Here is a 12,452-nt window from a genome sequence, read left to right as displayed (position 1 = left end):
AGCCAAGAGCCAGAAAACAAACAAAAAAATCAGGTCCGTATAATAATGCCTTAAGATACTTATTAATGTATAATTGATACACAGTGAATTGCACATACAGTATAAAAATTATTAAGTTTGACACATGGATACACCTAGGAGCCCTGGTGGTGTAATGGTTATGTGTTGGGCTGCTGACTGAAGTTCACAACCACCAGGTACTCTGTGGGTGAAAGATGGGTCTTTCTTATCCCACGAACAGTTACATTCTTGGAAACTCAAAAGGGTTTTTCTGTTCTGTAGGGCAGGAATAAGTCGGCATCGACTTGATGGCAGTGAGTTTGGTTTTATGAGATATCTACACTCATGAAGCCATCGTCACAATGCAGATACTCCACTTCTTCTTCTGTACAGTTAAGCGTCACTCAATGTCCATAATACATGATGTGAACTTTGTACAAACACCATATGAAAACCTTCTGAGAGCTGGCTTCTGGTCGTCCTTATTGCCTCTGCTGCTGCCCCTGTGTGAGGGGCCAGAGGAACCAGGGCAGCAGTGGTTGAACAGATCAGAAGGAAGTGTATAGGGAGGTAGCAGTGAGCCCAGCCTAGCTGCCCAGACCAGCTTCCTATGCCTTACCTGCCTGTATCCATCCCCCTCATGACCCATAGCTGCAAGAGTGTGGATCTGGGTCTCTAAAACCACTAATAGCAAATAACAGACAAAAGAAACATCGCTTTCCCTTTAAAAATCAAACATTAGGGGACCAAACCCAATTCGCTGTATAAGCTTTCACCCAATCACAATGAAAAAAACCCTGTGAAACCTCAGACATATATGCAGTCTGCATGGGCAGTAAGTGACACATACCTAAAATAATGTCTCCTCTCTTGTCCCCTCCTGCCCTACTCACACGCCGGGTGACTACAGATCTCTGCCTTTTTGCAATTGCAGTGATTTTACACATTTTGATGTATACAACTTGTATTCTTTTTTTTGAGCCGGCCTCGCAGCAGAATGTGAAGTTTGTGCATGTGGTGTGTGTTGACAGCCCATGCCTGGGTCTTGTGGAGAGAGGGCTTGTCCAGTCCCCTGCTGCTGGGCTTTAGAGACCTTTCCTCTCTCGACTGAATTGCCTGTGGCGTTTTTGCTGGACGTGCGTTGTTCCTGGCTGGGCAGATCGGTTTCTGAGTTCTGTGTTCCTTTCCCCTGATCTAGTCGTCTCTGTCCACACCTGAGTTCTGACTTGATCACAGTTACTTTATCATCATCATAATTGAAACTTTGAAAACTTACCCCTCTGGTTTTACTCTTCTTCACTTCTCCAGTCTTTTTGCATTTTTGTGTGGATTTTAGAATCTGCAAAAAGAGAGGACTTTGAACAAATGCTACATCTTCATCTTAACCTTCTTTGCATTTCCATATGGTTTTGGGGTCTGACGGTCAATTTCAACAAATAGATGAGAACTTGGAACTGAACACCCCAAACTACTCTCATAGGAGAATTTTAGTTCTCAAAACCATCCTAGAGATGAACACCCATGCATTTTGTTAGTCTCCCAGGATAAATCAAAGGTGGTTTATGTGTGCACAGTATGAACTCACCCAGAAGGCCAGCCTTGAAGAGTTGATGGCAAAAGCTGCATTTTACAGCTCTGGCACTGCTTTCTCCCACGAGGACTGTTCTATCGGAGATTGTGGTTGTGTGGAGGGCTGCACGTTGTTTCTTTCCCTTGGATCAGCTCCTGGAAGTCTGGCCACTGTGTCACTTCTCATCTGCATCCCTGGGCTTTGTAACTGGGAATGCCCTTCTTTCTACTTGGCAAAGAAAAAAAAAAGTCTTGTTTTGAACACAGGAATTTGTACTTCTCTTTGTTTAGCTTGGAACATTTGTCAATGAAGTGCTATAACAAGACATCTATTGTATACCAATATGTAGCCTTGTAGCCTTAAACATTTCTCTCCTTCCTCTTGCCTAAAAGAGACACTGTAAAGTAATGCACATCCCCTTCTTTTCTGGACCGGTGGGTCAGAGGGCGGAGGGAGGTCCAACTCCTCACCTGGTACGCTGTGAGCAAAACTTTGTGGTGCCCAGGAGCTCTGGTGGCCCAGTGGTTACTAACTGGGCTGCTAACTGCAAGGTCAGCAGTTCAAAACCACAGAAAGAGAAAGACAGAGCTTCCTACTCCCATAAAGAGTTACAGAAACTCACTGGGGCAGGTCTGCCTTGCCATAGAGGGTCGATATGAGTCAGCATTGGGTCAATGGCTCAGTGAGTTCGATGTGTTGTTGTTTAGTGGGACAGGCTAAGTGCTCAACTGCTAACCAAAAGGTCGGTGGTTCGAAATTACTAGCCATGCCTTGGAAGAAAAGACATAGGAATCTACTTCCGTAGATATATTTCAGCAGGGACAGTTCTACCCTGCCCTGTGGGGTCCTGTGAGTTGAAATCAACAGCCAGCACCACAAGAATAAAACTCTGAAAATAGCTGATTTTGAAATACAGTAGTCTCCATTCGTGGGTTGCAGAGGGCAAAAAGCTCACAGAGCAACTGGGGAAAGACAGCTTGGTGCAGTCACACCTCGCCTCTGCATTTCCCTTTGTAGGACAGGAGCGTATGGACCTACCTGCTGGAGATGCAGCACTAGGATTAGAGGTGGTGGGAAAGGCAGTGCAGGACCTCAGAGTCAGGGCTTGCTCCGTCCTCCTGACCGCCAACCGAGGCTGAGACTGCCACACAAGTGCCCGAATACGCATTTGCATCCTGGTTATCTCATTTGCGTTTTAATTTTTGGTGTGGAAATTTCCAAAGAGGCACAGAAATAGCATAGTAAAGTGAGAGCCCAGAGAGCCAGCCCTCCGATTCAGAAATGATCAAGATTGCACCCTGTTGGCTTCATCTCCCCTCTCTCTGCCTTTTGGGGGGCCGAGGAAGCTGCAGTGTCCAACAGGAAATCTCAGGCCTTCTGTCCTCTCATGCCTCTGGATTTCAGAGGGCATTTCTGACAGGGGGCCATTTCCCCTTCACCCACTGCCAACACAGGACCCTCCCAACAATGCCGGACCCACTGCCGCCAAGTTGATTCCAATGCACAGCGACCCTCTATGGCAGCGGTTCTCCACCTGTGGGTCGCGACCCCTTTGGGGGTCTAGCGACCCTTTCACAGGGGTCACCCGATTCCTAACAGTAGCAAAATGATGGTTATGAAGTAGCAACGAAAATAATTTTATGGTTGGGGGGGTCACCAAAACCAGAAAAACTATATTTTTTTTTTTTTTGAGGAACTGTATTAAAGGGTCAAGGCATTAGGAAGGTTGAGAACCACTCCTCTATAGGGCCCCTGAGACACTATTTTCACAGGAGCAGACAATCTGATCTTTTTCTCAAGGAGTAGCTGATAGGTTTGAACCCCTGACCTTGTGATTAGCAGCTGACTTCCTAACCCACAGTGCTAGGTGATATTAGCAAATGTCCCCAGTTGCTTCCAAAGGGGCTCTTTTTACAGTTGTTCAGAGAACAAACAAGCTGCATAGGTGGCATTGGGTTGGGTCTTTAGCACCTGTGGGGGGGTGGGGGGGGCGGTGCTGTTCTCTATAAACTTGATGTATTGAATTGCCTGTGACTACACTCCCCCACTCATGTTTATGGGGTGTTGCTATTTTGATTTCTTTTTTTCTCTTTTTAAGGAATTTTTTTTTTCCCTTAAGTTCAGAGTGGGACTCGACGAGCTGGCGTTGAGCTTCATTTGGTGTTGTTAAGTCTCATAGGTTTAACCTAAGTTCTGGAAACTGACCCCTCTGTGTATACTTGTCTTTAAAAGCCAGGTAAAGGAAAAAAGGGGAAAGGCTCAGGCAAGCCCCGGGGGAAGAAGCCAAAGAAGCAGGAAGTGGACATTCTGAGCCCGGCGGCCATGCTGAACCTGTACTACATCGCCCACAACGTGGCCGACTGCCTGCACATGCGCGGCTTCCGGTGGCCAGGGGCCCCGAAGACCAAGAAGGGAAAAGCAAAGGTTAAGTAGCAGCGTGTCCCAGACACCCCTCTCCGAGAGAGCAGGGCTGGGGAGGAAGAATCGGGGTGCTGCAAAAAAACACAAACAAACAACCCAACAAGGAGACGTGCCAAGCGGACTGAAGACGGCTTGAGGCGCGGCTGCCGTCCGCTTCTCCAGCCATGAGAGCTGAGCAGCTGCGAGCTCCTGGGCTGGGGGCCTCAGAAGGCAGCCATTCCTGCCCAGGTGTGGAATCGGCCATCCTTTGAAAATCCCCTTACGGTTCCGGTGGGCATTAAATCTTGCTTTCGAAGGCAGTTCTGGTTTGGCTGGGTTCTTTCCTTGGCCCCAGGGGGTTTGTGCTGTAGAGCCCGAAGGGCGTCAAGCATGGGGCTTACTCACCAGCAGCCCCCTCGGGGGCACTGCTGCCCTTCCCTGCCTCCTGTTAAAGGTAAAAGAAAAAGGATTTTGTTTCTGGAATGTTCTTCCTGGCACCCTGACGCTGATTTGAATTAACTACAGATGCCAGCACCGTGGCACCCATGCTCTGCCCTGGTCTGATGAGAGAGCAGGCCAAACGCAGCCGAGTGCTGAATGCCATTGTCCTATGGACCTGCTGAATTGTATCTCTTTGTGGTGTAGTGGTTACACATCGGCCTGTGATCTGTGAGGTCAGCCTTCGAAACCAGCCAGCCGCTCTCCGGAGAAAGCTGGGATTTCCACTCCCGTAAAGAGGTTACAATCTTGAAAACTCACCTGGGCATTCCTAACCTGTCCCGTAGAGTCCGCACCGACTTGATGTCTGTGAGTTTGAGAAAGGGAATCCTAGAGGTCCCTGCCTCATCCCGAAAGAATCCCATTCTGGGCCCTTCCTTAGACATCTGGCTCCCACTCGATGATGGCATTTTCGACCAGTATCCCCAGACCACCAGTGTTGAGCTTTCCTGCAGGTGTGCAGTCAGGTGTTTGGCTGTAGTTTTACCTGGCTATGTGATATGGCATTTTTCTACACGTTGTCCTCAGAAATAAAACACATCTGATATTTCTTATCTTCAAACAAACCAACAGAGAAGGTGACAACACCCCTGGTGGGATGAGGGAAGGCAGGAGCAGACCCACCCCCATCCCTTTCTTTTGCATTTCCTCTGACTCTTCCCCGCGTGTCTCACCTGCAGGCTCTCTTTTCTACGTGGCTAATCTTGAGTCACGGAACTGGCTAGAAACTTGCCGTGGCCTGCAGCTGAGGTCCAGGGTCTCCCCAGCCCTGTGAAGAGACACTTCAGAAGTAAGACTACAGGTCTTCCTCCGCGGCCCCAGGGCCGGAAGCCCTGCTTCGTTACCTGGTGTTGCTGGGTCAGAAAGGCCACGTGTGGCAGCTCTATGGAGCAGAAATCCATCTTCTCTCAGTTTAGGGGCCTAGAAGTCACAGTTCAGGGCGTTGGCTTCTCTCTGTGGTCTTGTCCCCTGTTCAGCTTCTGTTCCTTGGTTCCTTACTGATCACGTGGTACGCATTTCCCCCTCTGTTCTTGCTCACTTACTTTCTTAGACAACTCTTTTATATCTCAGAAGAGATTGACTTAAAGCCAATGCGACCCAACACATGACCTGTTCCCCCAATGATGTTACTGCCACAGGTATGAGCTCAAGGTGCCATCAAGCCCATTCGACTCACTGCGGCCCGATAGCACAGGTAGGACTGCTGCTGTGGGTTTTCATGACTGTCACCCTTTATAGGAGTAGAAAGCCTCACCTTTCCCCCTTGGAGTGGCTGGTGGTTTGGAACTGATGACCTGGTGGTTAGCAGCCCCATGTGAGTTGCATTGCTAGGGCCCCCAACCACATGTACAGAGGTTAGGATTTCAATATGAGTTTCTGGAGAACACAATCCACAACAAGCCAATCTGGAATGTGGAATGAAACGTATGTTTAAGTACAAAGGCCGTCCCGGATTCATCACCCAGCATGGCGTGTGTCTCTGCCTTCTGCCCCTGGCCCTGGCCTGCCTCACCGCCACCAGCCCAGCCTCCGCTGACAGTTCTAGACTCAAAGCTGGTGGTTCCAGGGAGTTTCTCCTGGGAATGAAGATTGCCTGGCGAAGATCTCAGAGATGGAGCCATGTGCGAAGGGAGACTGCAGCCCAGACCCAGGATTTCATCAATACCGGAGAAAAACGGAAATGACCTGAATCTTTGGGCTCCCTTGGGCCCCTGTGAGTTCATTGGGATGGCACTAGTACCGATGCCCTCGGCAAATTCGCTCTGCAGTAGTGGTGTCCAGCCCAGGAGGTGCGGCTCAAGAACGTGCCTTTTGGCCAGTTCCGGGGGGGCTCTGTTGGTGCTGCTGGACCTGCAGACTCTTGCCTGAGCCGGCCATCAGTTTCCTGTTGGGAAGATGGCTCTAGCATCGCTCCCTTCCCGCTGTCTCCAGCAGAAAGCTTTATTTAGGAGGCTCCGGGCAGGTGTCCATCGGTAAGTATCCCCACAGGCGAGGGGGTCCAGCCATCTGCAAGTGGAAAGCCCGGCTGCTTTAGAGGACCGAGACTGGAACAGATGGCAGGCCCTGGAGTGCAGGAAGCACTGATCTGCTTGGCCGGGTTTTGCACCCCTTTTTTAGCAGACTGGCTAACGGCGCTGTGGGGATCATGCTCATTGGAACCCTGGGTTCTGAGAGGAGCCCCTAGGCAGTTGGGATTCAAGTCGCCGTGCTGTAGTGGAAGTCTAGCATAGGACACTAACTATCACATGTGGGCTGTACAAAAGTTGTGACAGTTTACATTTCGAGAAAAAAACTTTTTATTGGGGAGTGAGTCTCTAGATACGAAACTTCTTTTAACGAAACCATCCCATTTCAGCACATGTATTCAGCACGACTTTACTTACACTAGGAGAATAAGTCAGGGCCCCTGCTCTCAAGGAGTCCTCAGCCTGGTGAAGTGGACTGATACCCAGATTCCAGCTCAATGGACAGCACTTACAGTTTGTCTCTATGTTTCTATGCACCATGATTGTAGAGCCTGGAAGGCTGAGGTCCCGGGGCTAGACCAGCAGACTGGAAACTCGGGTAGGAGTTTGTGCTACAGCCTTGAGGAACACTATCCCCTGCCCCAGGAGCCTCCGATTTTAAGATCTTCAGCTGGTTGGACGAGGCCCACCCACATTATCCCTTTTCTCTGGAAGTCAAGTGACTGTAGATCTTACCTGTATTTACAAAATACCTTCACAACATGAACCTAGATGTGTGTTTGATTAAATGACTGGTACTATCGCTGAGCCAAGTTGACACATCACAACATCTGTAGGACATTTGATGGTGAAAGGGACCCTTCCAGCTCCCCGGGCTTGAGGCTCCAGAGAAGAGCTTGGGGCAGGGGCAGTTACAGGAAAGCCCCTACGGTCCTAGCGTGGACAAACCCAGTGCTGTCCGGAAGCAAGGATTACGGTGAAGGCTCATCCCGAGACTGCAGGGGCTCTGTGAGAGAAAGGCTCTATTTGAGGGTAGGGCGGGGAGCAGGACCCAAAGGCAGTTAAGAAGTGGGGTGGGGAGAGACTGGGGGATGAGATCAGCAAGTTCAGGAGTAGGGAAATGCCCGCTGAAGAGAAGGAAGGCTTGGCAATAACATGGGGGTGGAGGACAGTTTTCAAATGGAAATACCCCTGCAAAACGGATGACGTAAACAATACAGCAAGTGCTGGCAAGGCTGTGGAGAGTCTGAAACTCACATACTTGTCAGTGGGAATGTAGATGGTGCAACCCCTGTAGAAAAAACATCACCATTTCCTCCACACGCTCAACACAGTGTTCTCACGATCCAGCTACTCAATTCTAAGGCGTATTCCCAAGAGTACTAGGAACAAAGACTTGTACCCCACATGGTATTATGCATTAAGAGTGAAAACAACAAAAATGGCCATCGATGATAAATGGATAAACAAAAACCAATGATAAATGGATAAAAAACACAGCCAAAAAACTCATTTCTGTCTAGTGGATGCCGACTAGTAGTAACCCTGTAAGACAGAGTAGAACTGCCCTTGGCAGTTACCGAGACTAACTCTAGGAGTAGAAAGCCCCATCTTTCAAGGAGCAGCTGGTGGTTTCGAACTGCCGACCTTGCCATTAGCAGCCCAATGCATAACCACCTCGCTGCCCAAGCTCCTGGTATATCCATGCAGTGGAAAATGATTTGCCAATACAAAAGAATGAAATGCTGTACATGCTACATACAGCGTGGATGGACCTTGAGAACATTAAGCTAAGTGAGAATAAGGTCACATTTTATATGATTTCATTTCTGTGACCTGTCCAGACCTGGCAGATCAGAGGGAATCAGAGGGAAACAGGAAGTGAATGGAGGGGCTGCTTTGGGGGCTGAGGAAATGTTCTGGAATGAGACCATGGTGACAGTTGTACAACCTTGTGAACACATTAAAATCCACATAATAGCACTCTTAAAATTTTTATGGTACGTGAATTATATCTCAAAAACATTTTAAAGAAAATGCCAGTGTGCCTGGTAACAGCTAGAAACGGCCCTGAAATCATGGGAGATAGGCACGAATAGCAAGTGGCAGAGTGGCCAGCCCCCACAGAGAAGGGACGGGGCATTTTGCCTAGCTGTTCCACTGACCCGCCCCCCCCCTGTTATTTTTTAAGCATCTTGAGGCAAATCCCTGCCGTGCCAGCTCATCATGGAGGACTTAAACCTCCACATTCTTTTTAAGCTTGTCATCTTATTTATTGAACGAGGTTTCCATTATGAATTAAGTGGGGTTTACACTTCAGATCAGCCACTCTGCACTCAATACAAGCAGGTCATTTTAGATTCAAATCTCACCTCGGGAGTGTTCTGCCTGTGATTTTATTGACTCAGTGGGAGCCCCTGGGTCGTGCAAACCAGCAACGAGCTCCGAAGCGAACAAAAGCCCCGCCTGCAGGACCTCAAATGAAAGGCCTGATGACGGTCCCCCCAAGGTCACAGCCATGGAAACTGGTCTGAGCACACAGAGGGGAGGTCGCCGTGGGTCCCAGCCGCCTCCATGGCAACCTCTGGTTTTAATCAAGTGTCAATATAGTAAGTACACTTTTTTTTTTAATCCAAATTTTTTTCTTCAAAGAAGAAATCAACGGAAACTCTAGTGCAGTGATTATCAACCTTCCTCATGCCGTGGCCCTTTAGTACAGTTCCTGATGTGGTGGTGACCCCCCAACCATAAAATTATTTTTGTTGCTACTTCATTACTGTCATGTTGCTTCTGTGACGAATCGGGCGACCCCTGTGAAAGCGACGTTCGACCCCCCAAAGGGGTCGCAACCCACAGGTTGAGAACAGCTGTCCTCGAGGTTTCTAGTATCCCCTGCCCTAGGAGTTTCCATCATTGTCAAGCCAACTAGGGACCTGGGGGGGGGGGGCACATGCCCCAAGACAAAAAGACCCTGGAATGGGCTCTCTGGGTTCCAGGTAAGTGATGTTCCCTCAGCACCAAGATGCAGAAGGCACCAAGAATGAAGGAGGAAGATGTTACTAAAACAGCCGGAATGCAGGTATACAGTTTAAAGGCCTGGGGGGCAGGGGGCTTCTTGCTCTTCAAGGAAGCTGGTGGGGTGTGTCACCTGATGGCCCAGGTCCTGACCCTTGAGGCTGCAGCCCTCCAAGAACTCACCCTAGCCACACACAGTCTCCCATCAGAAACGACGGGTCGGGGTGGGGGGGTGGGGGGGTGTTGGAGCGGCAGCATAAGCAGGCCTTGAAGCCTAATAGCTTCTATATTTTTGTATCCTTCGTGGAATTTCTTAGCATCAAGATGACCAAGAAGACCAAGTTTGCTTCAAGAGAAAAAGCAAATCCATTCTCCAATAAGTAAATAGCTAAATATTCCATTCTCTGCAGTCTAGGAAGGACAAGTACTCCTGGGGCTTGGGAAGGATGCACAATTTCCATCCCCACCTGAGGGGGGAGGGGCGTGTATTTCTTGTCCTGAGCCTGGCCCTTGAAACTGTTAGCATGGATGACTCAGCTCATCCGTCTGGTCCTCTGGTGCTGCCACAGCAGACACACCACAGGGCTTTCCGGAACAGACATTTGTTTTCTCACAGGCGTGGAGGCTGGAAGTCCAAACCAGGACCTCGATCCGGTCCATGGCCAGGTCATTCCAGGCATCCCTGGGCTCTCTGGCTTCTAGCTGATCCTGAATGGCATCTGCCCTCCCCCACGTTTCCTGCCTGTGTGTCTACTCAGCAGAAGCCCTCTTGACCCCGGGAGTAAACCCCCAGCTGTGAACCCAAAGGTCAGAGGTTCAAACCCACCAGCCACTCTGGGAGAAACTGCTGGCACTGTCCTGCCAGTCTTGGACACCCAATGGGGCAGTGGACTCCACGGCAGGTGGTTTTGTTTGTTTGTTTTGCCCAGTCTTTTCTCAGGCAGAGGCGCTGGTGGGTTTGAACCACCAACCTTCTGTTAGCAGTTGAACGCTTAACCACTGGGCCCTCGGGGCTCTGCTCCTAAAGATGATTGTTGATAGGGGCTGTTGACCCAACTCACAGTACCTCTATAGGACAAGTGAGAACCATACTTCTGGGTTTCTGAACCTGTGGTGTAGTGGTTCTGCACTGGGCTCTGATCCTTAGAGTCGGCCGTTCAAAGCCACCAGCAGCTCTAAGGAAGAAGGACTGGATTTTCTACTCCGGTAAACAGTTACCTTCTCAGGAACCCTCAGGGCGTCACTATAAGCCAACATTGACTCAATGGCTGGGAAGCGAGTTCGTTCATTTTGTTGGAAGTCCTTATGGGAGTCAAAAGTCTGTGTGGTCTGTCACCAGGGCTCCTTAAAGATTATAACCTCGGAGGCTCTCGGGGCCTTTCGGCCCTGCCCCTATACATGACCCTGAGTAAGAATCCACTCACCAAACACGGTGTAGCTGTGGATGTCATGCTGTCTGGAAGTAGGGTTTTGTTATGCTAACAAGCTAACACCCAGGTAGAGTGTGTTCTCAATCTGGTCACCCCGAGTTATAAAAAGAGCAGATCAGATACTAAAACCAAGCCTTGGGTCCATTGAGAACTTCAGAGTAGAACTTCCCCATCAGGTTTCCAAGGCTATACTCTTCCGGGAAGCATTTTCCTCCCGGGGAGTAGCCAGTGGGTTTGAACCACCAGCCTTCCAGTCGGCAGCCTAGCACGTAACCAAGGCACTGCCCTGGTTCCTTTCCACAGGTGCCAGACCCCCCAAAACAAACAAACAAAAACTCGCGGCTGTCGAGTCGATTCCGACTCAGGCTGACCCAATGGGGCAGGGTAGAGCTGCCCCTCTGGGTTTCTGAGACTGGAACTCTGGGTCTAAAAGGCCTCACCTTTCTCCCATGGAGCAGCTGCTGGTTTTGAACTGCTGACTCTGGTTAGCACCCGATGCATAACCACGGTGCCACCAGGGCTCATCCACAGGCACAAGAGCTAGAATGTCAACATGTTTTACAGGACACGATGCAGTTCCTAAGATCCCAGGAATCCTGCCGTTCCTCTACTGCCCACCCCTGAGAGAAGGCTACCCCCCAGCCCCATCCTCCCCTCTCCCTGCCCCAGACAATTTCAACTGGATTTGTGCTTCCTGTTTTTGGTTAACCATCTATAGTTTGGAACGTTAATAAGGGTAAGAATGTTAACAGCACAGGACGATGATGATCCATGCCAAAAAATTGTTTTAACAGTTTGCTGGCACTTAATCCACATATCACACAATTCAATAGTTCAATCATATCAAGAATTGTACAGTCCTTACCACAATTTCAAAACATTTTCTTTCTTTTTTCCCCTTTAAATTGCCTTTAAAAGGAATTGTGTAATCCCATTCAATTCTAGTGCTCACTCCCCTTCCACCTTCATTGTCTACTCCCCAAATCCACTCCCCCTCACCCCCTACGTCCCCTACAATCCCTTGCATGAATTATTATCTCTATGCATCCACTCCTCCTGGCTTCACAAACTGGTAAACCCAACAGAAACAATAAAGGAAAAAATGAAGTGGTAAAGATAAAACAATAGTAATATAAAGATAAAAATACAATGAGTATAAAAAAGGACCACCATCAATATTTAAGAAGCTAGGCAAGAAGTTTTGTCATGGAGTAAGCAAGAGATCCTTGCACCTAGAAAAAATTCAGGTTGGGTCCAGAGGACAGTCAAATGACCCAAGTATCAAGTTTGATGCGGTATAAGCAGGATCACAATGATCTGTGTTTGATAGCAAGGCTGTTCCAAACCTTTGCCTGTGGCTAGAGGGGATCTGCCAGCATCCTAATCTGACCAGATACTCTGCCGGTGGATTTTAGACTCGCTGTCCTCCACACCCTTCCACAAATTGGGTGTTCACAATTTCAGCTCTGATACTTTTCCTTTTATCATATTTGAATTTTATTATTTTCATCTTTGGATCACACAAGCTTCTTCCACATGGGCTTAGCTGACTCCTCACTTAGATGGTTGCTT

General features: G+C 48.9%; 1 protein-coding gene across 1 annotated transcript in view; it reads left to right on the top strand.

Moving 5' to 3' along the window:
* Window positions 1-4,290, top strand: part of SMKR1 (small lysine rich protein 1) — a 9,143-nt gene extending 4,853 nt beyond the window's left edge. The window contains exon 2 of the mRNA XM_045289002.1: window positions 3,803-4,290. Coding sequence (XP_045144937.1) covers window positions 3,803-4,003 — 201 coding nt within the window. The 3' untranslated portion in view covers window positions 4,004-4,290. The remainder of the gene's footprint in view (window positions 1-3,802) is intronic.
* Window positions 4,291-12,452: the final 8,162 nt, after the last annotated feature.

Source organism: Echinops telfairi, unplaced genomic scaffold, assembly GCF_000313985.2.
Source record: "Echinops telfairi isolate 266 unplaced genomic scaffold, ASM31398v2 ScPeMD7_23;HRSCAF=83, whole genome shotgun sequence".
In the NCBI taxonomy this organism is placed as follows: domain Eukaryota; kingdom Metazoa; phylum Chordata; class Mammalia; order Afrosoricida; family Tenrecidae; genus Echinops; species Echinops telfairi.
This window is presented reverse-complemented; position numbering and strand designations above follow the sequence as displayed.